Source organism: Corvus cornix, chromosome 9 (assembly GCF_000738735.6).
Source record: "Corvus cornix cornix isolate S_Up_H32 chromosome 9, ASM73873v5, whole genome shotgun sequence".
In the NCBI taxonomy this organism is placed as follows: Eukaryota; Metazoa; Chordata; class Aves; order Passeriformes; family Corvidae; genus Corvus; species Corvus cornix.
In genome coordinates this window covers 24523499-24548101 of record NC_046339.1, presented here as the reverse complement: position 1 = coordinate 24548101, position 24603 = coordinate 24523499, and the positions used below count along the sequence as shown (strand labels likewise).

At 52.1% G+C, this 24603-nt stretch overlaps 1 protein-coding gene across 1 annotated transcript; it reads right to left on the bottom strand.

The window, feature by feature from the left end:
* Positions 1–339: 339 nt before the first annotated feature.
* C9H3orf70 (chromosome 9 C3orf70 homolog) lies at positions 340–21076 on the bottom strand. The gene is made up of 2 exons (XM_039557101.1): positions 20745–21076; positions 340–3454 (listed from the first exon to the last, which is right to left on the bottom strand). Exons 1-2 carry the CDS (start codon positions 20917–20919, stop codon positions 2901–2903), a joined length of 729 nt encoding a protein of 242 aa, XP_039413035.1. The 5' UTR covers positions 20920–21076; the 3' UTR covers positions 340–2900.
* Between the last annotated feature and the right edge of the window lie 3527 nt (positions 21077–24603).

The following is a 24603-nucleotide window of genomic DNA, read 5'->3' as shown; positions in this document are numbered from 1 at the left end:
GTGTTGTGCAGAGCTCAGCTGGGCAGGAGCAGTGCCCTGGGGCCCGAGGTGCCCTGTGTGCTCACCTCCTGCCCATGAGCAGAACTACCCTGGCCTGTGTCCAGCCTGCAGCCACACAGCAGCTGGGGCAGCTCTTTCCAGGTGAGCCAGCGCTGGGCCATGAGGCTGCCCACCAGCCCCAGCACGTTCCAGGGCCTGGTGTGCTCCCATGGGTATTCCCCTTCTCTGCCTGGCTCCGGGGCTGCCATCTGAAGCTGTGAGCAGCTCTTCCTTTGCTGGAAGTCCGGGAATGTTTCTCTGTAGCATGGAAAGCACGCAGGCAGTTAGGACAAGCAGAAGGCCAGTTGTTCAGTATTTTATTCAAGAGGAAATATACACACACCTCTCCCTGGCAGGGGGAGCAGCCAGCCCAGGGCACAGCTGCGACGGCACGGCCACGCCCGGGTTTGTGCAAAGGAAGGAGCCCCGTTTCCGTGGGAGCGTTCCCGATCCCGAGCCGGCTGTGGGATGGAGCAGGAGATCCCCGCGGCTGGGCCCTGCCTGCCCTCGCCACCACCCCGGCACTCCCCAGAGCGCCGCTGACATTTTCCAGGAACAACAGAAGGAAGAGGCAGCTTATTGTGCTTAAGACATCTGAACAAATCCTGGGTAGGAGACACTCACAGCTTGTGGGTATTGCTAATTACTTACAGTTAAAGAAAGAATGGATCCTGACAGGGGGCCTGTGCTGTGTCTGCCACCAGCACCCCCGAGGTCACCGCCGGTGCCCGGCCAGGGCTGCGGCTCTGCTCGCCTGCAAACAAGGCGAGCTGTGCCGGGCAGGGGGTCCTGCTCACCTTCCCTGCCCTTGGTGCCCCAGGGAGAGCTGGCAAGGAGCACCCTGCCCTTGGGAAAGGCCCTGCTGCGCCAGCCCACCCATCCTGCCTGGGAAGGAGAAGCCGTTCCCAGGGCAGGAAGAGCCACCTTCTTTCCGGGAGGAAAGCTCAGCCAGGCCAGGCAGGAGAGTGAGCTCATTCAGCTCTCAACTTGGGTTATAATTGAAAGGTTAAATATGAATAAATGCTGTAGGTTTATATATGTTTCCTTCTACCTATGGAATGTGTCTGAATGGTCCAAAGACACCAAAATGTTGTTAGAAACTGTAGTTAGCCAAGAAAGACAACCCTGCCCTTAAAAATTAAATAAATCCTATTTAGTTTTACTACAGCCTTTGTTTAAATGCCCTCAGAAAAACCGAGTATTTTTAAGTGCCTTGTGAGAATGTATCTGTTCATGCAATGGCCCAAGTTCCTTGTTTCACAAGCATTGCACATTTTTATGTAAGTCATCAAAACTATAAAACCTATTATTTTTGTCCGAAAGTCTTAGTCTAAAAAGTACAGCATTACTGTGTATCCACCCATGGAAACTCCCAGACACGTGCATGTGCACAGACACACACTGTTGCCTAAATGTCTTCTAAAGATATTGATTACAAAGTGTATAAAAGTGGGAACACATTGTCAGGATACAGTGAGAGATGAGCCATCCTCTACCACAGACTATAATCTAGGATCAGTCACTAACTGTACACGTTTATACAGCCTTGGATTCACCAGGGACTTCTGAAACGCAAACAGCAACTACACAAAGAACGGCAGTAGCGCTGCGGGAGCACAGGAGTTACTGGCTCCAGCTCCCTGCAGCTGCTGGAATCTGAGAGCGACTTTTTTGTTTCCTTCAAGCGCGGCGGAAACCGAACCTCCTGTGAGACAGCTCCGCTACCAGCCGGGTGAGGGTCCCCTGCTCCGACCCTGCTCCTGGGCTGGGAGCCACGGAGCAGGAGCCAAAGCCTCCCCTCTCCACTAGGATGACCTCAGGCTGTATTTTAACAAGCTCACATGCCACCTCCCAGGGGCATCTCCACGCTGTGCCCAAGCTCTGCCAACACAGTGGTGTGGCTGGTAGAATTCTGTTTCTTTAAACTTTGTTATTCTTCAGGCAAATGCAGGCCCTGAGGCTGTTTGGTCCTGAGTGTCCGGCACCAAAGAGCCCAGGAGGAGGCAGAGGCGGAGCCAGGGGCGGGTGTTCGGAGGTAGTCGCTTCCTTCGCCTGTCCTGGTACTCCCCAGTCCAGTGTGGTATTGGTTAGATGGCCATGCCCCACCTCTGCCTGCTCCCCCTCCTGCCCACCTGCAAAAGCCAGACCCCCTTCCCAAGATCCAGGCAGAGAAAAGGGACCAGCTGGATTCAGGCAACTCATCCCCCTGCAGAGCATGAGCTACCTTCTCAGAAGATTTCAGAGCCTGGCCTACCCTCAGCAGCTGCTCAGTGCATAGCCTGGAGAAAAGTTGGAGGCACTTTGTGCATTCTCTAGCCTGCCATTCCAACCTGCTGGAAGCGTGGTGCCGACAGCCTCGGAGAAGGGTCACACCAGCACCAGGAAGAGGCCGGACAAGGCGCCAGGACAGACAGAGACAGGAGAAGCCTCGTGTAGCTGTTTGAGAAAGAGTAAGGGCACCTCGGTTTGCTGCTCCAGGCACGCACCCCCCGTGCTCTGAGGGCTCCCTGCCAACAACCCGACAGGTGGAAACATCTCGAGTGGCACGTCCTCGTGTGAGAAGCTGTGTGGGGGGTAACCCAGACCAACAAAAGGGCCTACTTCTGCTAGAAAAGTCTTAAGATTTGTCACTACCTTACGTGCAGACGTGGGAGAGCTGATCAGGCTGAGAACGTGTTAAAATTGCTCAGGCTGTTGCTAGTTCGCCATATGTAAGTCCTGTGACCGCGCTCCCATGACAGGAATCTGAAATATCAAGTGCACTGGAAAAAAGGGATTGTCAGAAAAAACGGAAAATAGAAATACTACAAAAGCAACATTACTGAGAAGGAAGTGGACTGAGCCGATGCCGACTTGTGTGGTTACACAGTGGTTTCTATAGTCTCAATCACTTCCATCTCGCATTGCGAGGGCGACAGGAGCGGGCATTCGTCCGGCTCCCAGCTGCTATCCGGGCTGTAATCTTCCTCTGAGCTCAGCTCGGCCACCCCCTCCGTGTCCTCGTCACACGACTCCACGTAGTGAACCCCCACGGCGTTGATGCCGGAGTCCTCGGAGCTGGAGGGGGACGAGCAGTGCTCTGGTTTTGGTGTATTGCTCTCCTTTGTGATTAAGGCATTGCGGACGGAGCCCTCGTCGGGCTTTGCCCTGTGCGGGGCAGGTGGCTGGCGCTGCACGTAGCACATCTTGCCGTTGATGCACTTGACGCGGTAGTTGTCGATGAACAGGTCGGCGATGGTGCAGAACTGCGGCGCCTCGGGCGGCAGCGGCGGCTGGAAGGCGGGAGCGAACTTGAGGAAGTGCTCGGTGAGCGACACCGAGATCTGGATGGTGTTGGGGGACTCCCGGGGCCGGACGGGGATCTCGGTGCTGGGGAGCTGCTCCACAGGCGTCATGGGCTGGTAGACGTATTTACCTGTGGGGACACAGAGGAGCAGCGTTTAAAGGTTGCTGCCTTTGAGTCAGAACCGAAGCGGTGACGTTGACACCCTCGGACACCACCAAGAGTTCCCTGCTGGCAGCAGCCGCTGCTTCTCTTGTGGCCTCTCCAGGTATGGATCCTGTGACACCTCATGCTGCAGGTAAGCACTGCCTCCTGTACCCCAGGGCTGCTCCTCTCCCTGCCCCTGCCTCGAGGACAGCTGTAGGACATGACTAACTCTGGAGAATTTACTCCAGGGGCACAACTCCATAGCCATGAAGGGGGAAAGATGCCAAATCTGCCCACCCCACCCTCTAGGAGAAAGGAAACTGATGAGATTCTCAGAGGCTTTTTTCCCCCCACTGAACATGTCATGTAAGTTCTAGCTTACATCTTTGCTACAATGATCAAAATTTTAATACATCATTATTATTCCAGTGAGTCTCCTTGCATGTGTTTCCCTGTTCTTTGTTTCTTCTAAATCGTGTTCTTCCATATTATAAACCAGGAGTTCATACATGACTACAACTAGAATTTTAAGGCAGAAAATAAGGGAATTTCCAAGCTTTAGAAATGCTTTTGGCACCTTGATTATCTGGTTAAGTAGTAAGAAAATAGGATTATGTTGGTTATATTGAGCAGAACAAAGTGTGAACTGAACATCTTCACTAAAAGAAATAAATAAGAGAGCAGAAAATTGGGACTATGTCAGGAAAAACTGAGAAACCCGAGGCTATGCCTAAGACTGTAAACCGCTGCATTTTATTTGCATGAAGCCTCTGAAAGAGTCATGTCTCCCCAGGGGCTCATCCGGTGGGAAAGCACAAATTTCCAGAAGCCCTGTGAGTAGTGGGGCTGTCGGAAGAGTTTCGCTGCACGCGCGGCAGATCCTGCTTTGCACAGGCAGCAAATGCACCAAAGCACGGAGGGGCTGTGCGGGTGCTTGGAGCTCTCCAGCTGAGGGGCAGAAAGCTCCTGCATTAAGGAAAGCTGAGTGCTGGTGTGTTCCCAGCTCAGAGGTCGGTGCAGCCTTTCCCCCTGAATCACCCGCTCCTTTGGAACATGGCAGAATGGCTCGCGTTGGGAGGCACCTTAAAGATTCACGGAGTTCCAATCCCGCTGCCCTGGGCAGGGACACCTCCTGCCAGACCAGGTTGCTGCAAGCCCCAGAGAAGGGCTCGCTCCCCCTGCAGCGCCTCTCTGCAGCAGAGCATCCCCCGAGGCTGGGGATCCCTCCCGGCCCTGGGAAGAGCCGTGCCGGGCCACACGCACAGCCTGAGCTCTGCCAGCTCCGGGACGTCACCGGGAACCTCCAGCACCGGGAAGGCTTCTCCCACCCCGCTGTGCTGTTGGAAGGGAAGGCTCGTGTGAAAGTCGGCTGGGACTTCCACGCCCCGTAGCCCAAGGACAGGGAGCACAGCAGAAAGGCCTCGGAGCCGAAGGAAGAGCTCTGGAGCGTGGGAGAGGCTCCAGGCACGACGAGGGAAGAGCCCACCCGTGTGCCATGGGAGGAGAGCGCAGACAGAGCTGGCAGCAGAGGGAAGTGTGTGAATGGCTTTGACCAGCTCCCCTCGAATACCTCCTCCAATGTTTTCTCCCTACGATCTGTGGAATGGTAATTGTTAACAGAGCCACGGGGAAAGCTCAGTGACAACAAATCGAGCTTTTCTCCTGTCTGCTTATGGCTGGATGACAGAAAACACAAAGCCATCCTCTCCACTTGCCATCTCTTTACCATGGTGGAGTTCCTAAACCTGCTGTGACTCAGAGGAATGAGTGCTGGCATCCAGCAGCTGCGTGCTCCAGCCACAGGCAGAGCACAGCTCTCACTGCTCCAGCACAGATCCGTGGTTCTGGCGGTCTCTGAGTGATGGGGTCCCTTGGAGGTTTCTCAAATCTCGTGGACAGAACTTCCCTAGGAAGCTCCTCACCTTCACAGCCACAGCAGCAGCCCACGGCTTCCTGCCATCTGCTGCTTCCCAGAAATCCTTCTGTGAAATTAGTGAACATTAAATATGCCACTGCCTTGCAAAGCCCCACAGCTGATGATTACTGTGCTCCTGGCTGGGATAGTGTCTGATAAATTCAGCTCATGGAAACTGAAGTGCAGCCTGCCCTTGCCTGAAACCATGACGCTCTATTTATCCATAGATTTGGAGTGCTTCTGTGTGGGCTCCTTTGACAACCAATGATAAAATAAAACCAGATACTGATGAAAAATATTTCTTCAACTCAATTCTGTGCCACCTCTGTTTGAAGAGTCCAAGGAAGGGTCCAGTGAAGATTTTACCAGGAGGAAGAACAAAGGTGTCTGTACAAGAGGACTCTGTTTTTCCACTTAAAACAGCTACCACGTGCTGGCAGAAGGATGTTGGGAATAAAAAGCAATGGATTTAAGCCGAGGAAGCTTACAGCACAGGCATGGAATGGTAAAGCAAAGCCTCCTCAGTTTGACTTTTTTGGTGTTTGTTTTTCCCCTTTTGGGAAAAGAAGAGGAGCGGCGGCCGGGGCAGCCAAGGAGCTGCTGGAGCTCAGCTGGTTGCTCCTCCACCGCAGCAGCTCCCTGCATGTCTCGGGCTGCCCCGCTGGCACTAATTCCAGGGCAGGAGCAAAGAGCAGCCATTCCCTGAGCACAGGATTTCAGAGCCTGTCTGTGTGACCTCCGGGGCTGGAACGTTCCTCACGTGCCAAGGACAAGCTCTGCCAGGGTAAAGCAGGAATCAGCCAACACACAACAAAGAGAATTTTCCACGTTAATTGATTTCTACATTTCTTTAGAATTCTGGTATAAGTTTGTCAAGTCTTAGCTGTTTTTAGAGGCAATTTTAGACAGATTAAACTTGTGTCAAAACATGACCAGGTGCTCAGAACTGGGGCTGTCAGATTGGATCACGGACAATGCTGTGCTCACAGCCTCAGCTACCACTCCTCACCCTACATAATGCATGGAAACACCTCAGCCAGGATGCAGCCTATGAAAAATAAATGCAGAAATTAGAAATAAGATTGCCCCTCACCCCTGCAGCTTGCAGGATTCCCAGGACTGGCTTTTTCACTAGAAATGCCCCTAGAAGCACAAGTCCCCAGGTTCTCTTATAATCCATCTCAATCTGATCAAACACCCGTGGAAATCAACAGCAATAGTTTTGCTGACTCTGAACAGCTGGCAACAGTCTGTGATAGAACAGTACTTTGAGCACCTATTCTGATCCATCCCATTTAATACACTAGCTCAGAACTTACTGCCTATTTATTCCAAGTCAGCTGAAGGACTCTGTGACTGCTCTGTGCTGATGAACGCTCCCGTAAATGACAGTGTTCTGCACAAATACAGATGTCACACAAGACACCTCATCCCAAGCTGTTTCCTGGGTCACTTCCCCACCACTGCCTATGCGGAAGGCGGTGAACGAAAACTACTGCACATGTCAAACACAAACTCCAAATCCTGTGAAAAGAAATCTGCTGCATTTGCAGAAGTCTGGGAAGTTCTTGTGCACTTTAAGAGCTGCTGTGAGGAGGTGTCACAGTTCCGGCTCTGCACTTCCACCACCGTGGCAAAAGGGCTCAGGGGAAACAAGAGCCTGCTCCTCTCCTGGAAACAGCAACTGTGTCTGTGAGATCAGGCTCTGCCAGAATGACTGCCATGGTAAGTCTTGGCTGTCCATGACAGCCACTGCCTGACAGGTGAGAGGATGAAATGAGAGACCCCAGAAACAGGTCTATAGGCTATTTGTCCCCAAGCCTGCTCCATGCTAGGGGCATTATCCCCCACCATCACTGCCCCTCTGTCTGACCCCTCGCAGTGACAGCAGCCTGTGCACAACGAGAAAGGGACGATTGTTTCTCTGTTTCTTCAGCTGGCCCTTGTGCCAGCACACAAACCAAATCCTCAGGGACCTGGCACACGCTACAGCCAGTACTCAACTGCAGAACAACTATTCAAATATGTCCAAGGAAGTGAGTGCTGGGCAGTGCTCATCTCCCTGTTGCTCTGTGCACAGGAATAGGATTTCTATTGCCAAATCGGATGGATGCTGTTCCCCAAAGCCTTGGCTCCATGCCTCCACTGAGCCTGCCAGCAGGCTAAGGCAGGATCCAGCAGAGCAGGGAGCTCTATCATCACCTGCACACCTCCAGCAAACTCAGGCAACTCGGAAAATTTTTTACTTTTGTGGCACTGTTAACCAGAACAACGTGGCTGATTGACTGGAAGCTGTATTAGAGAGCCTCCTGCTTCCAAAACCCCAAACCAAGCCTTGGGAAACAAGCCACGAGGTCACATCTCTGATTTTTTGCTAATTGGGCAGTCTGCATGCATCCTCACCAAACAGACACAAAACAGCAGCAATTTCCGTGGCTAATACAAAATAACCATGAAATAAGCAGAGGTGCTGCTGGAAAATTTTCTTTTCCACTTCCCTCCATCCCAGCATTCTGGTTTACCTCTAATACTCATTAATGTGTTTGGCATATTGAAAAAAAAAAAGAAGTCCAGCTTACAGGAGGGAGGTTTCTCATAAATTCTCCAGTATTACCCTCTCAAGATGCTACCTTGGAGGACTTAGTCCTAATAAATAACACCATGAATTGCACTGCACTTCAGAAAATGGTAAGAGAGAGCTGTGGATCTTACGAGTCTAAGTCAGCAATACGTACCACGGGTATTTGTTCACATGCAAGGCATTTAGACATCTATTAACTCAAAGATAAAATCTTTTTTTCATATGTATTCTTCCCCTTGCAGCTGCTGGAACAAATATTTCTACAGCCTCCCATCTGCCAGCTCATCTATCTCCAAAAATCAGCAAGGTTAACGAAGACCTGCTACTTGCAGGCTATTGAACGTGGCCTGGCTCAGCTTAGGAACTGTTCCCACGTGGGCTGAGCACTTGTGGAAGTCCCAGGCAGAGGTGGGCTGAAGGTGAACTGGCTCTGGTCCCATGGAATCTCCATGCCTTTGGCTGTGGTGGATGCTCCAGAGGGGCTGGAGCTGTGACCCCAGGGCACAGTCCATGGCTGCCACAGGCCCCCAGTGAGGGTGGGGAGGGAGGTGTCCTGTCCACCAGCAGGGAGCTGCTCCCTAAACGCCGGTGACTTGGTGCTGCCCGAACATATCCCTGTGTAACAGCACCAGCTATCCCCCCCTGTGAAGTCCAAGGGGATTCTCACTCCAGCTGTGCCAGACTTTCCTACTGCCACTTGCAACCCTGCCAAAAAATTCAGCTCACACGGGAGGGGAACTGGTCCCACTCTGGAGAACATAAAAACCCTCTAATTAAATACCACACAGCTCTGAAGGAGTGAAGGCAAAGGAAGCATTCATAATGCATGTGTGACAGGAGACAGCGCTGCCTTGGAGGGGTTCCACATTATTCCAAGGAGAGCTCCCTGCACAGCTGTTCTGTGTGTGGAAAGCTCGGAGCTGAGCTTCTCGAGCACTGGCTTTCCTCACAGCAAGAGATGGAGAACAACCAAGTGCTCTTCCAGCAGCACTTGCTCCACATCTCCTGGGCGTGGCAGGAGAGCTGGGTCTGGCTGTGGGGAAGCGCAGTGCCCATGGCAGCTGTCTGGCAGGTGGGCACAGCTCCGAGCTGCAGGGGTGCCCTGCCGCCGGCGGTGGCACAGCGGCCCCAGGACGGTACAAAGCTTGTCACGCCCACCTGGGTTTCCAGGGTCCCCCAGGGCAGTGGGTGGCACAGGTTCTCCAGCCCAGCCTGAGGGCACGGGAAGGGAGCGGGTATGGATTCACCGCTGGCACAGCAGAACCTTGGGGCAGGGGAGGGTTTCCTCCTTCAGTGACTGAAGCAAAGCTCGCTGCACACCCTGGATTAAACACACCACAGGTTTATGGAGGGCACTCGGCACCCTCAGCCTGCTGGAGGTGCCCATCACACCTGTTGTTGCCAAGTGCCCAGCAGAGCAGAGTTCCATCGGGAAGTGTGATGGTGGGCTGGGCACCTACCTGGGGTTGTTGCCTTCCAGCCCTGCCAGCTGAACAGTGGACAAAATGACTGCTCTGGCCTTCCTCCTCCTCCTCCTCTCTCCAGTTACATGCACAGCTTGGAACAACAAACCCTTGCAAACAGAGGTTGCCCTACCCATAAATACTCACCGAGGACTATCACAACTCCAAACTACACTTAGAGCACAGTTCTGACTTTTCCAGAGGGGCGACAACAAATGGAAGGAGAAACCTGGAGCACATTTACAGATGGCACATGTGAAAAACCCCACTGCTCGCTCAGCCTGCACTTCTTTGTGATGTGTGGAACAGACATCACGTCATACGGGCTGTGTGGTGACCGTAAGATGTGGAATGAGCCACCAGAGGAAATGGAAAACATTTCAGGACACTGAGGTGCTGCCAGATTTACAGGCTCAAGGAGAGCTGAACTGGGCCATTGGTGGTTATAATAATGCAAAACTGAAATGATTCTCCACCTTGAAGAAGCCTCGTAGATAAAGATATGCAGCACCTCGGTGCAAGTGATATTTCTGCCTTGCACTTTGTCCGAAGAACTTTGAAAAAGCACTGAGATTGCTCAAACAAATTTCTAGTGTGGGGAATGCAAACAGAACATTCCGCATACCTGCAGGAATTCTGGCAGAACTAGAAGGCCCAGTAAGGGATCACAGAAGAGACTCCAAGGGCACAAATCAACTCAGCAAAGGAACAACAGAAAAAGAAGGCACGCAGCAGGACCTGAGCAGGCTGGAAGTGCAGCAGGAAGGGCTGGCAGGCTCTGCCCTAACAGAAATGTATCACTGCAAAGGGCTCCTTCTCACAGAAGCACCTCCATCCGAGCACTAATGAGTCCATCCCATCGCAGACCCCAGCCAAGCACAGGGAAGAACCAGTGCAGCAATGTTTTGGCAGTGGCTGCCCAGGAGCAATTCCATACAGCTGCCAGCTCTCTCCTGTGGAGGAGCGGTGTTCCCTCCCTGCTGTGCAGCCAGACAGCTGTGCCAGCCCCTGACTCGACGTCTTTCACAGGAAACCAACACAGAGGGGGAAAAAAAATCAGAAAGTTTTTCCCTCATCAAATTTGTATTTTAATGCCCTTTTGTCTTGATCTGTTTTAAATACAAAAAGGATCATGACAGTACATGCTGTGAGCTGTCTAAGCCTTTGAGGAGTTTCTGTGCACATCAGCTTAAGAGCAGGTAACGCTTAAATGCAAACAGACCCTGGAGCTTCCTCCATCATCCCTGCTCTTCCCTCTCACTGCTTACACGGATTTACTGGACTTAAAGCAAAAACAACCCTGAAGGCTTGAGGGATGTTCCATGCAGCCATAAACCCTCTTACAGGGGCCGAATTTGCTCACTAACCCTTGTACGGGAACAGAGTACCAGCACCCAAAAAGGCAGTGAGCAGCAGCACACACCATGTGTGTGTTCTGGAGGAGCTCTTTCCTTTCAGTATCTGGAGAATGTCACCCATACCACAGGTGCTCCTAACCCCAGCTCCATGCTGGGTTCCAAAAACACGGAAGCACAGGCATGGAAAGCGTGGCACAGCCCTGGTTACATCCATCAGCATGGCAGCTGGGCAACACTACCCAAGCTCTGAATCCACGGATATTCATCTTCCAACATCCCTTCCCAACCCACCCCCAAAGGCCAGAACAGCCACTTCTTACACATTCCCCTGAGAAATTTTATCCCCCAAGTTACACTAGATATTTTTAAAATTCAGTAGAGAAAATAGCAAAAAAATGGCTTAGTGCTAAATATTTATTCTACAACCCCATCCCTGTGCACCATCTGCTCAAGCTTCAGCAGCCCATGGTTTCCATGCAGCCAAGTCAGTGTGCTGATATGGAAACAAAGCAACATAAGCACAGCTCCATGTCAAACTACCCAGAAAACCATGGCATTGCCTGGCAATCAAAGGCACTGGAGGCACAAGATCCAGTTGTCTTCCAGGTGTGTGATATGTGCTGCAGGGGGCACCCGGAGCTTCTGCGTGTGATGCAATGCTTTCTTGGGAATTCTCAAACAAGCAGAACAGCTCACCAGGCCCTTGAAGGAAAAGTCCTCTCCAAAGACCTGCACTCTGCACCCACAGGGGACAGCTGGGGCAGGAGGTTGGGTTTTGCAGCTTGGAATAGATGCATCTCTGTGGCCACAGAGTTTTCCTGGTGGCTGACTGGAGAAGCAATGGCCCATGGGATGTGCTGTACCTGTGCTGCTCCCTTCCTGTGGCCAGAGCCAGGATCTCCTGCTGGCACATCATCTGTGCAGTGGCTGTGTGGGAGCAGGAGCCTTCAGGCTGGACAACAACACATTCCTCAGTGCTGGGAACAGGGTCCTTATTCCCAACAGACTCTTTTAACCCTCATCCCAGTGCTGTTGCTGGTGCCTCATGCACATCTCCATTCACACACCATTCAAACCAAGCTATTTCTACCACAAGCACCCATTTCTGGGGAATTTAAAGGACTGCTGTCCCTGCTTGCGCCCAGAACACGCCACCACGTGAAGCTGAGGAGTGCAAGTATGGGCACCAACACTCCCATTGAAGTGGGGGGGGATCCAGCAATGCTCTGCATGAGCAAACAGAAGCTCAAGTACCACCACTGGAGGTGGAGCAGGTGGGTATCACATCAAGCCATTGTGTCACACAGTGCCACTGCAGGCAAGTGACTTGGAGCACCTGGACAGTGGAGCTGGGAGTACACACAGCTCTCTGCTGTGGCACAGTGAGCCAGTGCTGGCAGAGGTGGGAGCATCGCCCTTGGCTTCACATCCAGAGAGTCAAGATCCCACAGGACCAGCTGGAGAATGGCTCCTGTGCCAGCAGATCAAGGTCTACTGGCACAGGGAGGAAAAACAAAGCAAAAGGTGAGTGTTTCCCTCCACCTGCCCTGCCTACAGCTGGGCTAATGCTGGTGGGCTGCAGGAAGGCTGCAGGAGCTGGTCAGTCCACCCTGCCACACCTGATGCTGTTCCAACCTTTCACAAGAGACCAGGGACACGGAGGGAGGGAGAGAGGGAGAGAGTGAGTGAGAGTGCAAACACCTGGAGTGGGGCTCAGGAAAGCTCTGAAAAGGCTCAGGAAAGCACTGAAATCCAACCAGGCAGCCACGCAGCATGGAGCAGGCAAGCATCCTGCCTGGAATGGCTGCAGGTGTACACCAGTACCAGCATCATGTGGCAGGGAGAGGGACAGCCAGAGCCTGGCACAGAGCTGGGCACAGCAGGGAGTCATTTCAGAGCTGGGTGCAAGTACACAACCAAACAAGCAGCCTCGAGAGCAGACGTGTGGGCTCTCGAGCTCCGCAGCCACCAGCGAGAACAAGAATACAAATGCATGCCTCTTGCTGAAATTGTTTTACAACATAGGTTATGTATAAATTCCAACTGTTACGTGGCCTAAATTAAAGTATGGATATGTTAAAAACAAGGCCCAGTTGCCAAGCAATCAGTTTTCACTCTCCCAGTAGGTTTTTGACTTCCATCTACGTGAATATACTCAACTATCGCCAAAAAAATCTCCAAATTGCACGAACTGCACTTCTTGAGTTCTGTGATCAGTCACTACATAAAAATTGATTAGTGGAAGAATCAAAGCCATTATGAAAACATACCCTGTATCTTGTGGGCAGATAAATTCATGGAGGTGCTAGAAGAAAAACCACAACACATTAAACCAGGATAACTTTATATGCAGAGAGAGAGAGATGCTCTACCTGGAATCCAATCTACTGTCAACCAGCTTTTGCATTAGTATAAGCTTGTGCCATCCATCAGCAGCTAAGCCCACACTGTCACAGCTCTCGTTCGGGAACATCTTACACTGTTTGTGAGTAAAGCATTTTGCTTTTTGTTCTTTATAGAAACACAGTTTTCTAGTAGAGCCTCACCAGTGTGCAGAAGTAAGTTACCAAGGCTGGCAGTGAGTCATGAAGTGTACAGCAGCACTGGTTAAATTGAGAGCCATTACATAAGAACACCCCAAGATGCCCCTGCTCTACAAGCCCGGCTCTGCTGGTTGCAGCAACACCAGCGGCGACAAAACGTGTTCCTGATGAGCACACAGGTGCTGCCAGGAAATTGGAGGTCCTGTGCCAAGCACCTGAGAGGCCTCTCAGTGCTTCCAGCAGACCTGAGCAGTGTCAGCTCTGCAGACCCGCAGGATGGAAGTCACAGCGACGACAATCTCGTGACTCAGTCTCGTGGGACAATACAAGGCTATGACCACAGGCTGCCATTTAAGACCCATGAAACATCCGTCAAGAACCACAAGAGGGAGGATGATGTGACAGCAGGCACTTTTGCATCGGGCACTGGCATTAAGCAGGCTCGCAGATTCAAGCTGGCAAACAGATTCCCTCACCTGCAGAGTCCAGGAAGGAAGCCACACGCTCGCCACAGGCACTGAGCTCCATGCAGATTTTATCTTTAGGCTGTTCCTCTGCAGTGAGAAAAGTGCCAGCAGCCTCTCATCAGCAGGAAGCCCCCTGAGCAGGAGCACAGGCCCAGCCCTCACCGTGCAGGATTCAGGACACCCTGAATTCACAGACAACCCCACCAGCTGACGAGACACAAGATTAATAAACTTTTTCTTCAGAAGTACTTGCTTCTGGTAGGAAGCATCCCCAGCCTTGTCCTTTCAGGCTTCACAAAACCAGCACTCAACCCTTCAAGCAGCCACAGAGGAAGGGTGTCAGTTATCTGCTGCTCTCCGAGGCTCTTACCAGCAGATCACTGAGTTTGGGGCAAGCAGATGTAATCCTTTGTGAATTATGCCTCTCAGGTGGACAGACAGATTACAGAACAGCCTCATAGTCATGCATGACAAAGAGTTTTTGGCTGGCAGGAAGTGTTTTGGTACACAGGTCCCTTTTTCTTAGACTTCTGGAGAAAGAAGTGCAGTGATTTCTGTTCAATCACGTATGAGCTGTTCAAGAGTTAGTCCTACGAGACACACTGAGCAAGTAGCCTGAATTCAGAGATTTTCCTGTGGTCTAATTCTGTTAAGTGATATCTGGGCCTTTGTTAATAATAATAGAACATGCATGTCTCTAAACATTATAGTAAGGATTCAAAATGAATGCCAGTAGGTTCTTCCAGAGGCACTGACATTCCCACAGGGTACAATGGATCGACACATGTGGGTTCTCTTAGCAATGGTACATTCATACTGTGATTTCCAGATTGCAACTAAAACCCAAGGAACAAAATGCCATCTGGGTCTGGGATGGTGCACCCATAAAAACTGGCAGTGTTTTTCCTTAGAGTAACTTCAGAATATATTAAGCTGACATTCTTTCCTTGGTTGTGTACAGCTTAGTGAAACGAAGCTGGAATATCATAGCTCTTCAAAATACAGGTGAAGAGAAGATCTTGCACAGCCACAGGCAACAAATCCTCATTAAAAGTCTTTTCCCATTACAAGCTGCAACATTCACCTTTCTGCAGCTCCTGCCTGGCACTCCACATAATGCACAAACATTCTGTCCAGATACATGGACTTAACCGGATGAATGTTCAAATCCTTTTCACAGCAGAAGTAAATTAAAAATGCCTATTTCTCCCAGGATTTGTGGTTATTCTCCCTCTAGACCAAGCTATGTTTTCTGGAAATTCCCAGCCCTAGAGCTCCTAGCCCCACTGCTCAACTCCACTTTAGACAGAGTTTTCCATGAAGAAAAATGTATGAGCTCCTTCAAACACTCAGAATTTCAAACATAAGCATGTTACAACTCCCTTTCCCTGTTTATCCAATGAATCAGTCATCAGGATGTAGTTTTGCCCTGTAGAACAGTACTGCTAGAAATTCAAGCTGCCATCACCACTGGCTGCTTCCAGTGAGCTCCAGTCCACATCACCATCTGCAGACAGGGACACACACAGAGCACCAGAGCACTGCTGCCCTTCTGCTCCCTCCTGGACGTGGAAATGAGTTTTGCAGCCACCAAAACCCAACGTAAGGAAAACCCACTGCAACAAGAGCAAGGCTTTTGGAGATGGACAGTGTATGCTGTGCTTCAGAGCGTCCCAGGGCTGCGGCTGCCCCTCTAACATGCAGGGATCAACAGATGCTGGCTGCAGGCAGGCACAGCTCCTCTTTAGACCCCCAAGCCCTATCAGGATGCACCTGAATTCCTCCCCATACCATCTCAGCTCACTTACCAGCTCTGTCAAGGAAAGCAGGGCTGCCTCACTGATTCCCTGTTCACAGTTCCCACAGGCAGACTGGGGTCTGAATAATTACATGGGCTTGGGAGATTGTCAGAGCCCCTGCTGATGGCTTCTGTCGCTGGAGAGAGGGAGAGACACCTTGGAAATGTTGCTGGTGTGCACAGAGCCACGGAAATGCTGCACAGATCACTGTGTGGCAGGGGGAAATGCCTGCACCTGGGCCAGGTGTGTCCCTGCCAGAGAGCAGGCAGGAGCTGCCATGGACACACACCACATCGCTCTCCCTGGAAGAGGTTTAATTGAGGATGGCCTCGACAGAGAACTTTCACCAGCTTTGTGCGACAGACATTTTATTCTTTCATTTTAAAATGTTATAAAAGAAAACCACTAGTGATTCAAGCAGAGAAGCATGTGAGCAGCAGTATCTGCTCAGAGCACACCCAGGTGCACAGTGACTGTGCTGATTTACCTTGTTCCCTGGCTGCAGCTGTGGGCAATGGATAAGGGATAACCCCCCTCCCCTGGTGAGCACACAGCTGGCACCGATGAGACCCCAGCCACATGGACTGTGCCTCTGCTGGGTGCCCTCAGACACCATGAGGAAGCAATGGAGCTCTGAGAGCCAAGAGAAACCCTGAGCTGCCTGTTGAGGTGAACAACACATGTAAATATACTCTAGTTCTACATCCCCAGAATACTGCTGGCATGGCCAAACTTAGAGAAGCCCTTCTCCCCAAAATCACCCAGAAAACACGTGCCCTTTGTGGCATGCCACCCATCACACAAACCCATTTTCTCCTCTTGCATGAAAAATGACAGCTCCTTGGATCTCTTGCCAGGCCTGCCTGACCTTGTGCAGCACCTGCCAGGTCTGGCTGCAAACTCCAGCCTAACAGTGGCATAATGTGTGATGCATGCCAGGAAGGGGGAAGCTACTCCAAGGCACACCTACAAGTGCTATCCATCACCTAGCAAACTGCAAGGGTCAGGGAGCAGGTGCATTTTTTAAAACCTTTCCTGCCACCACGATCTTGTTCCTTGCCTGAGCCTGGCAACTGTGCTCCCTTCCTGGCCACCAAATGGAGATCTCACGCTTTCCCTATGCTTGGTTTGTTTTCTTGTAAAGGGTCCAAACAGCTGAACCTGTAAAAGTGGTGGGACTGAAATTTATTTGCTGCATTTACTTTTCAATATAAGATATGCAAGAGGCTTTAAGGAGCTAAAAGCTTGTTCTTTTGATGCTGAATCAGAGGGGAAAAAAAAGCACAGAAAGGCTAATACAAGGTGGCACAATTACTGTCTATTGATGCAACTGCTGTGGAACCACGATTCATCATGTATTATTGATAATTGCAGCATAATGTACCGAGGGGTTTGCAGGGTGTTTAACAGAATGCAAGATATTCAGATCACAAATGAACCCAGTCGCAACAGAATGCTCTGAATTGTATCAAGCCTGATGTCTTCTCTCACAGCTAATTCTTAGGAAGTAAAATTAGCAAAACACAGTCAAAATCCTGCTGTCAGGTCAGGACGGATGCAAACCCCGAGGATCTGATCCCTTCTGACATAAGCAGGTACCACCTCAGAGCCAGCAGCCTCACAGCCAGCATCAGTGCAAATCACAGCTGCAGTGGAAATCCTGAGGTGAGGAAAGGGAGGCAGGCACCTTGCTGCAGACCTGCCTCTGGCGTGTTTTCTCCAGCTCTGGAAAAAGTAGACCAGAGTAATTTACGGCTCTCAGCTTGCATCTAATAAACTAAACCTCACTAGGCTGTCAGAGGGGATGGGAGGAAGGTGAACAGGGGGCTGCCACCCTGGCAAAGGGCACGCACACAGGGCACAGAGGAGAAACGTGGGACAAAACACAGGGGCTGAAGTCAAAGCCACCTCCTGGGCCAACGCCTTCTTCCCTGCTGGGAAAAGGACTCCGAGGCTTGAGCCCTCAACCTGCTTCCACGTGGAGGCTGGAGCCGGCACAGCCTCCCGGCAGCAGCCAGGGCAGGATGCTGCGGACAGCTCCGGCAGCAGGGACGAGGGGCTCCGGCGCTCCCGGGCAGAGCCCGGCGGCTCCAGCGGCAGCCGAGGCAGCCCAGCACCCTCCCATCGCAGCCTCCCCGGGCACACCCGTCCTGCGCCTTCTTCACGCCCTTCTTACGGAGGCTGTCCCCGCGTTCAGAGCTCCCCAGGCACGGACGCGCTTTAGAAAAACACCACACAGGCAAATCTGCTCCCCACCGAGGCTGAAACAGACCGAAAAGGACCTAAAATAAACTCCGGGCTTAGACACAGAAGTCATGCAGGCACGCAGGGCAGCTGAGGCTCTCGGAGCTGTTGGATACACCGAACAGTCTCCCTGCCAGCTATTATTGCCATTTTACGGACAGAGAAACATCCGAGGTAAAGAGAGCGCCTACAGTACTGCTCACTTCCGAGCATGCCAACCTCAATGGCTTTGGGGAATTCAGACTGGGTTCTTTCTCAATTATTCCTTCCATAGCCAAGTGGCTCTGCAACGCTAAATTGCTCCTGTCACTGAAGTAAGCAGATGTGATCCTGAATACACATGAGGAGACGATCTCCTCATCATGGCATGGTGAGTGTTTGTAATTTCTCAGTGTAAGTGCACTTTAACTGAGCTGACATTCTCCAGGACCTTGGCCACTGATGGAAAATAATACTTCAATGGCCCTTTTAATTGATGTAGAGCTTCCTGTACCCCAATACAGCTCTTAAGAGTCACAGAAAAGCACTTTCAAGAACCCTCTGAGGATTCCCAAGTCGGTATTACAGCACTGTGTTTATGGAAGATAACTCCCAATGCTGTTTAATTACATCTCTGACCTCTATACAATTTCCCATTATAGACCTCATTCTTACCCCCTTTAAGTCCAACTCAACTCATTCCACAGGAGCAGGATACAAAGAGATCCTTAGCTCTGAAATTTGCATTAGGAAATGAGGGGCAAGAAGGGACCACGCTTCTCCATGGCTTTCAGAAGATTAAACAAGGCAATGAAGTGTGTGACTTCCCTTAAAATCTTCCATTTAAAATCCTGGTTTCATGAGGCAAAGGTATCCTAATGTTTCCTTAGCCATAAAGGAGGGATTGAGAAGGAAGTCTGTACTTCTTGCAAATGCTATAACTATTTTTAAATCTTACAATTGCCACATGGAAGCAAAGGGTTGGATGGGATCTCAAGTGGTCTTTCCAAGAGGGAAGCAGCTCCATGTAATGCCTAAGACACACCATTCTAAGCCTTCCCTGAAGGACCGTGACTCCTCACCTTCTCAAGTACTCTGTTCCCCTGCTTCCTTTCTCTTTCTAGTTACGATGTTTTCCAGTATCCAAAGCTAAACTCTCCTTGTCACAGGTAAGGGATACCTGGTTATCTGCCACATCTGTGCAGAGCAGGACTCAAACACAGCTTCTCTGCAAGGGCTGCCTTACACTTTGCAAAGCTCATCATCCGTCCCTCCTTCCTCCCTTCCTTTCTCCCTCCCTCAATCTTTTACAGCCCAAACAACCCTTCCTTTTGCACCCCCTTGTAAAGCATATTTTCTAAGCTGATCTCCGCAATCTCCTCCCCAATTCTCCCACTGCTCTATAAAGCGCAACACCCAAAGCTCAGCCCATCAGCCTGGTTTCCTCATCACTGAGCTGAAGAGACTAATTAAATTGCACACTTGCCATGCTCCTGGTAATGCATCCCAAAGCAAAGGCTGGGGTTCTGGGTTTGGCTTTTCTGCCTCACAGACCTCCCGCTGCTGACGCACAGGCAGTTTGTGATCCATCCTAATCCCCAGATCCCTCTCTGCAGTGTCGCTTCTCCAGGTGTTCCCAGCTCCATGTTTGACTTCCCAGTGCCAGGACCATTCCCAGATCATTTTGGGTAACATCTCCAGTTTATAAGCACCACTTTGAGCCCTGATCCTGTACTCCAGAGTGCTCATAAGTTTATATATCTTGATGGTGACCACAAATAACTGAGACCAGGGAAAGGTTGGGAAGAATCTAGGTCATAATTTGAGGGCCTTTGTGATATCAATCAAACACCAGTGAGACATCCCTCTCCCTGTGCAGCAGGTACTGTGGCACCTTCTCACACAGACAGTTGTGCCACACAGTACTGAGGGCACAGACAGAAGAAAATCTTTTGTCCTGAACTGCTTTCAAATGAGCCCCAAATCAAGGCAAAATTCCTGAAATGAGTATTTAATTGATATAAAAGCTTGCATCCAAACAAAAGCTGGCTTTTGGGGCAGCCCCTTTTCCCCGTGAAACAAAATTTGCAAAAAGTGCGTGTGAAGGGGAATCCATGTAGGAGACTAAATTACAAGGAGAGATGGCAATAGCAATGGATTTTAAAGGAGAATGGGATGTCAGGAGTCCAGGAACACCTTCAGCAGCACCAAGTAACGTTCACATAAGGGTCCAGTGTTAACCTTGATCATCCAGGCTTTAAGATCTCCAGAACCCAACACGATCCAAGTGCATGGCTCCATCACCATTTCCTGACCTCGCATCAACACGCTGCTGGGAAAGCCTGCTCTTCAAGGCTCTATGTGATTAATTATTCATCAAACTATGTTTGGACATCCACAGTTCAATCTCAGCCTCCATGATTAGATACATCAGGATCTTGAATACCAATATTAAAGTCGTTGGGCGCCTTTTCACCAGAGTTGGCTCAACACTGGATTTTGAAGCTATCTGCTATATATAGCCTAAAGCAGTTACCTCTCTGCTCAAAAGGGTTTATGCCTGTAAAAAGAAAACCATAAGCACCGAGAATGAAGTGGCTGGTACGAAGGAGAGTGGTGCCCAGCCAATGCCACAGCCCGCCCTCCGGCCGGCTCACGGGGGCGAGGGGAACTGGGACCGCAGGCCCCAAGAGAACTCTCCGGGCATCGCTGCTACCGCCCCTCCGGGAGCAGCGCCCGAGGTCAGGGTCCCACTGGGGCCGCCTCGGCACGGACAGCTCCGGGAGAGGGCTGCTCCCGGCCGCGGGACGGGACGGGACGGGACAGACAGAAGGGGACGGGCGGTGAGGCAGCGCACGGGGACCGACAGGACATTCGGGACGGCCGGGACCGCGCGCCCCCGCCCGCGCCCTCGCCCCTCACTCACAGTGGCACCATCCCAGGTGGCAGCACCAGTGCAGGCGGAAGCAGCGGCCGTGGCTGTGGGTGGCGCAGAGCGAGAGCCCGTCGCAGGGCTGGAAGTCGGGTCTGCCCGCGCAGCTGCGGGCGAGCGCCTGAGCCTCGTCCAGCTTCTCGCTCTTCGCCGCCGCCGCCCCGCTCATGGCGCCGCCGCTCCGCCCGCAGCCCCCGCGCCGCAGCGGCCAGAGGAGGAGGAGGAGGAGGAGGAGGCGGAGGAGGTTGAGGACGAGGAGGAGGAGAAGGAGGAGGAGAAGGCGCCGAGCCGCAGCGGGGACCGCCCGCCCGCCCAGCGCCGCGGGGGCAGCGCCGCGGGCAGGGCCCGGCCGCCCGCCCCGCCCCGCCCCGCCCCGCCCCCGTCCCGCAGCACCGCCCGCGGTACCCCGATGGCCGCATCCCCCGATGGCCGCATCCCCCGATGGCCGCATCCCCCGATGGCCGTACCTTCCGATGGCTCTGTTCCCCGATGACTGTGCCCCACGATGGTGACCGTAGTCCCTCACAGCTGTGCCCACGATGGTCGTGCCCCCGATGGCTGTGTGCCCTGGCGGCCGTGTCCCGCGATGGCCATGCCCCTCGATGGCTGTGCCCCCTATGGCTGTGTCCCCCGGGTGGGGGGAGGCTGACCCGCGGGCTGCCCTGCGCGGCGGGGTGAGCCCGGGACGGCGCCCGAGGGCGCTGCCGGCAGCCTTGGCTCGCTGTGAGAGTTCACGGCTTTCCAAAGGCGCTTGCGGCGGCCGGAGCGCACGGGCGGGAGCGGCCGCCAGCCCCGGGCGAGTCAGCCCGGCTCCCAGCAAGGGCTGTGGGCCGGCTGCCAGGCTCCCCCGAGCACTGCCCCGGCCATGTGGAGCTCCTCTCCAGACAGCACCGGGCTTGATAAATGGGATCCGGGCATCCTGGCACCGGACAGCAGCCTCCGGGGAGCTTGGGCAGCAGGCAAGCAGCCTCGATTACAGGCGTTCTGGGGCGCTCCAAGGGTGCAGTTCTCTGCTGTTCTGTGAGACAGGTGGACACAGATCACCCCTGCAGTGCCAGAGCCAATGGAGCAGGACACTGAGCTGCTTGCATACGTGGCCCGCGGCACAGGCGGGTTTTAGTTGGTTTGGTTTTTTTTTTCATGCTACTTAATCTAATTCAGAAACCCATTTCTTTCTAAGCACGCAGTGATTTTAAAAACCCTGATAAACTCTGTCTTTCAATTTGTAAAATAATCAGTAGATATAATTTTGGTTAATAAAGATATGCAAGTGTATTGTTATTTTCCAACAATCATATCTTTAGGCCAAAATTAAAGTTTGGATTTATCTTGAGCCATGGCTACATTATTTGTTTTCTAACTGTGGTGGTGGACTTGTTTCCCTGCTATGTTTGAAAGAAAATTGCAGTTTTATTGCTGCTCTGGTCAGCACTGGGAGTTGAAGTCAGCTTTCTGTTAGAACAGAAATCAAATGGTCATTTTCATAGTCCCTTATCTTTGTACAATACCCAATAGCTCTATGTCAGAAACGGTCAAAACATACTTATTTTCCTGTGTTCTCCAGAATATTCCCAGACAGTTCATATGGGCTCTGTCCTTGGATAGATCCCAGAAGTGTCCCCATCCTGTACACCCTCCTGAAGATGTGCTGAGAGAACCATTTGCTTCTTGCCAACAAGAAGGGCTTAAGAACAGCCAAGCTGCTGGTGTCTGGCTATGATCAGCTCCGCACTTTATGGCTCAGACCAAGGGATATGGGTCATAGCTGCAGAGCACAGAGTGGCACTGAGGCTTTGAACCATCTCTGACTGTGATCCCTGACTTGCAGCGCAGACCTGGTGTCTGCAGCCCTTCCTGCTCATCCATGATCCCCTCCTGCAGCACCTCAGTGCCACATGACTGTGTCCCAGCTGTGCCCTCACCTCCTCAGGTCCGGAATGGCGACACCATTAAACTCATCTTATCTGGCCAGGGGATATGTGCCCCGTTGCACTGAGCAGGGGCTTTGAGCCTCCCTTGGCACTGGTCACCAGGAGTGGAAGACCTTCAGAGGCCTGTACATTTTAAATGTCTCCAGTGTTTATTACACTGGGAAGAGAGTATCCTGACACTCCTGGAGGCTTATCTGCCTTTGTTTTGCTGAAATCCCACTGAAATCTGTAAACATTTAGGACCTTGCTCAGCTGTTCACAAACAGAGGAGAAACTGATTGCAAATCCAGGTGTTTCTTTGACACTGTCCTGATGTCCCCATATTCCCTGGAGCCCACCAGCAGCAAATGAGGGATGCAGCTCAGCTCCCACGAGAACCCTGGCCCAAGGAGACCTGACACTTCTATCTGCTATTCCTCTCCAGCACTGTGTCACCTCCAGAAGTGCTCTCAGACCAGCCTGGGCCGTCAGATCACTTTCAATTCAAAAGAAATAAAGAGGGAAGGTGAACTGTGGGTTACAGAAAGAGGAGTAGGTGTTTCTGGCAAGACCCCAGCACCCCATCCAATTTAGGCGTGCGCTGCAGGACAGCACTTCTGAGCCGCCTAAGGCAGGGATCGCTCTGCCTCCCTTTGAAGGGCCGCGCTGCAGGGACTCTGATCAAAGCTAAGGCAATCCTCCCCTTTGGTGCACTCACATTCGCTACTGTTTTGCACAATGCCTGTGGCTGAGCAGTTAATGGAGGCATCTGCTGCACTGGCAGAGTTCATCGACTTAATTAAAGATATCTAACAATCCTGCAGCTGCATGCGAGAGGCCACGGGTGCTCGCAGGGCCGCCGCTGAATCTTCTCAGACTGAAAGCGAGCACCCCACTGTGCAGAAAGCGCAGCCATGCAGCCAGACACCACATGAAAGCAGAAGCAGGGCCCAAAGATTAAGGATGGACTGGAGCCAGCTCGCACTGTGTGTAGCCATGGCCTCACCGTGCTGGGGAACTGTATAACCTCAGCTCACAGATAGCTTGGAATGGTCAGACATGCAGCAAGTCGGCAGAACTGGGGACATTCCTCTCCTGTAGGGATGGTTTTACCTGGAAAATATTTTTAACAGACACTTACTCACTGAGTGAAAATGGTTAATTGGTTTAAAAAGACAGGTGGGAAAACTAATCCTGTACCAAGTGGTTTTCAAGTTCTCTGCGCGGGGCTGTGTTCTCTCCTGTTAAATGAAGACACATGTCACTCACGGGCACATTTCTGACATCACTGCACATTTGAGCTGATGGGGACTGTGCAAGGCTGTTGACAACTTACCAAAGAGGCTCACAGAACAGGCTGGTGGCTGCTGCTCGGGCTGCTTGTCAGCAGGCACCAAGGGCTTTGGATCAGGCTGCCGAGCACGGGCGGCTGCCCTGCAGGGCTGAGGGCCAAGGAGCCGTGGTTGCCCTTGGGCGCACTCTGCCCTGCCGGGAGCGCAGCAGGCCAGAGGCCGGGGCTCCCACGCACTGCCTGTGCCCTCCCGGAGCTGGGAATGCGACCTCGCGGCGGCACAATGTCAGCGCTGGCTGCCGGGACGTCAGGCACACAGAGCGATCGATGCCGGGCTGCTTTGGTCGATGTGAATTTACAGATGAACTTCTGTCACGAGAGACATTACTGGTGTGAACAACCTCTGCTCTCAGCAATTCCTAGTGAGGGAAATGGGCCCATCAAAGGCACCAGCACACAGGTGCTGCAGGTGACGAGAAGCATTTCGAGCCCAGGGTAGAAGCTGGTGAGTCTCTGTATCCTGGGATAGCATTGCTGCTCCTGAGGAAGGGCATGTCCTCTGCTCTGCAGGCTCCTGCTGCAAGGGAATTGCCCTTTCCCAACTGATCCCCAGTGTGGGTGAACACCATGGAATGAGGCACAGGAGAGGGGA

Coding starts and splice junctions, on each gene's coding strand:
- C9H3orf70 (XM_039557101.1), bottom strand. CDS start 20,919: ATGAGCGGGGCGGCGGCGGCGAAGAGCGAGAAGCTGGACGAGGCTCAG. Junction 3,455..20,744: donor CCACCTGGGATGGTGCCACT/GTGAGTGAGGGG, acceptor GTGTCCCCACAG/GTAAATACGTCTACCAGCCC.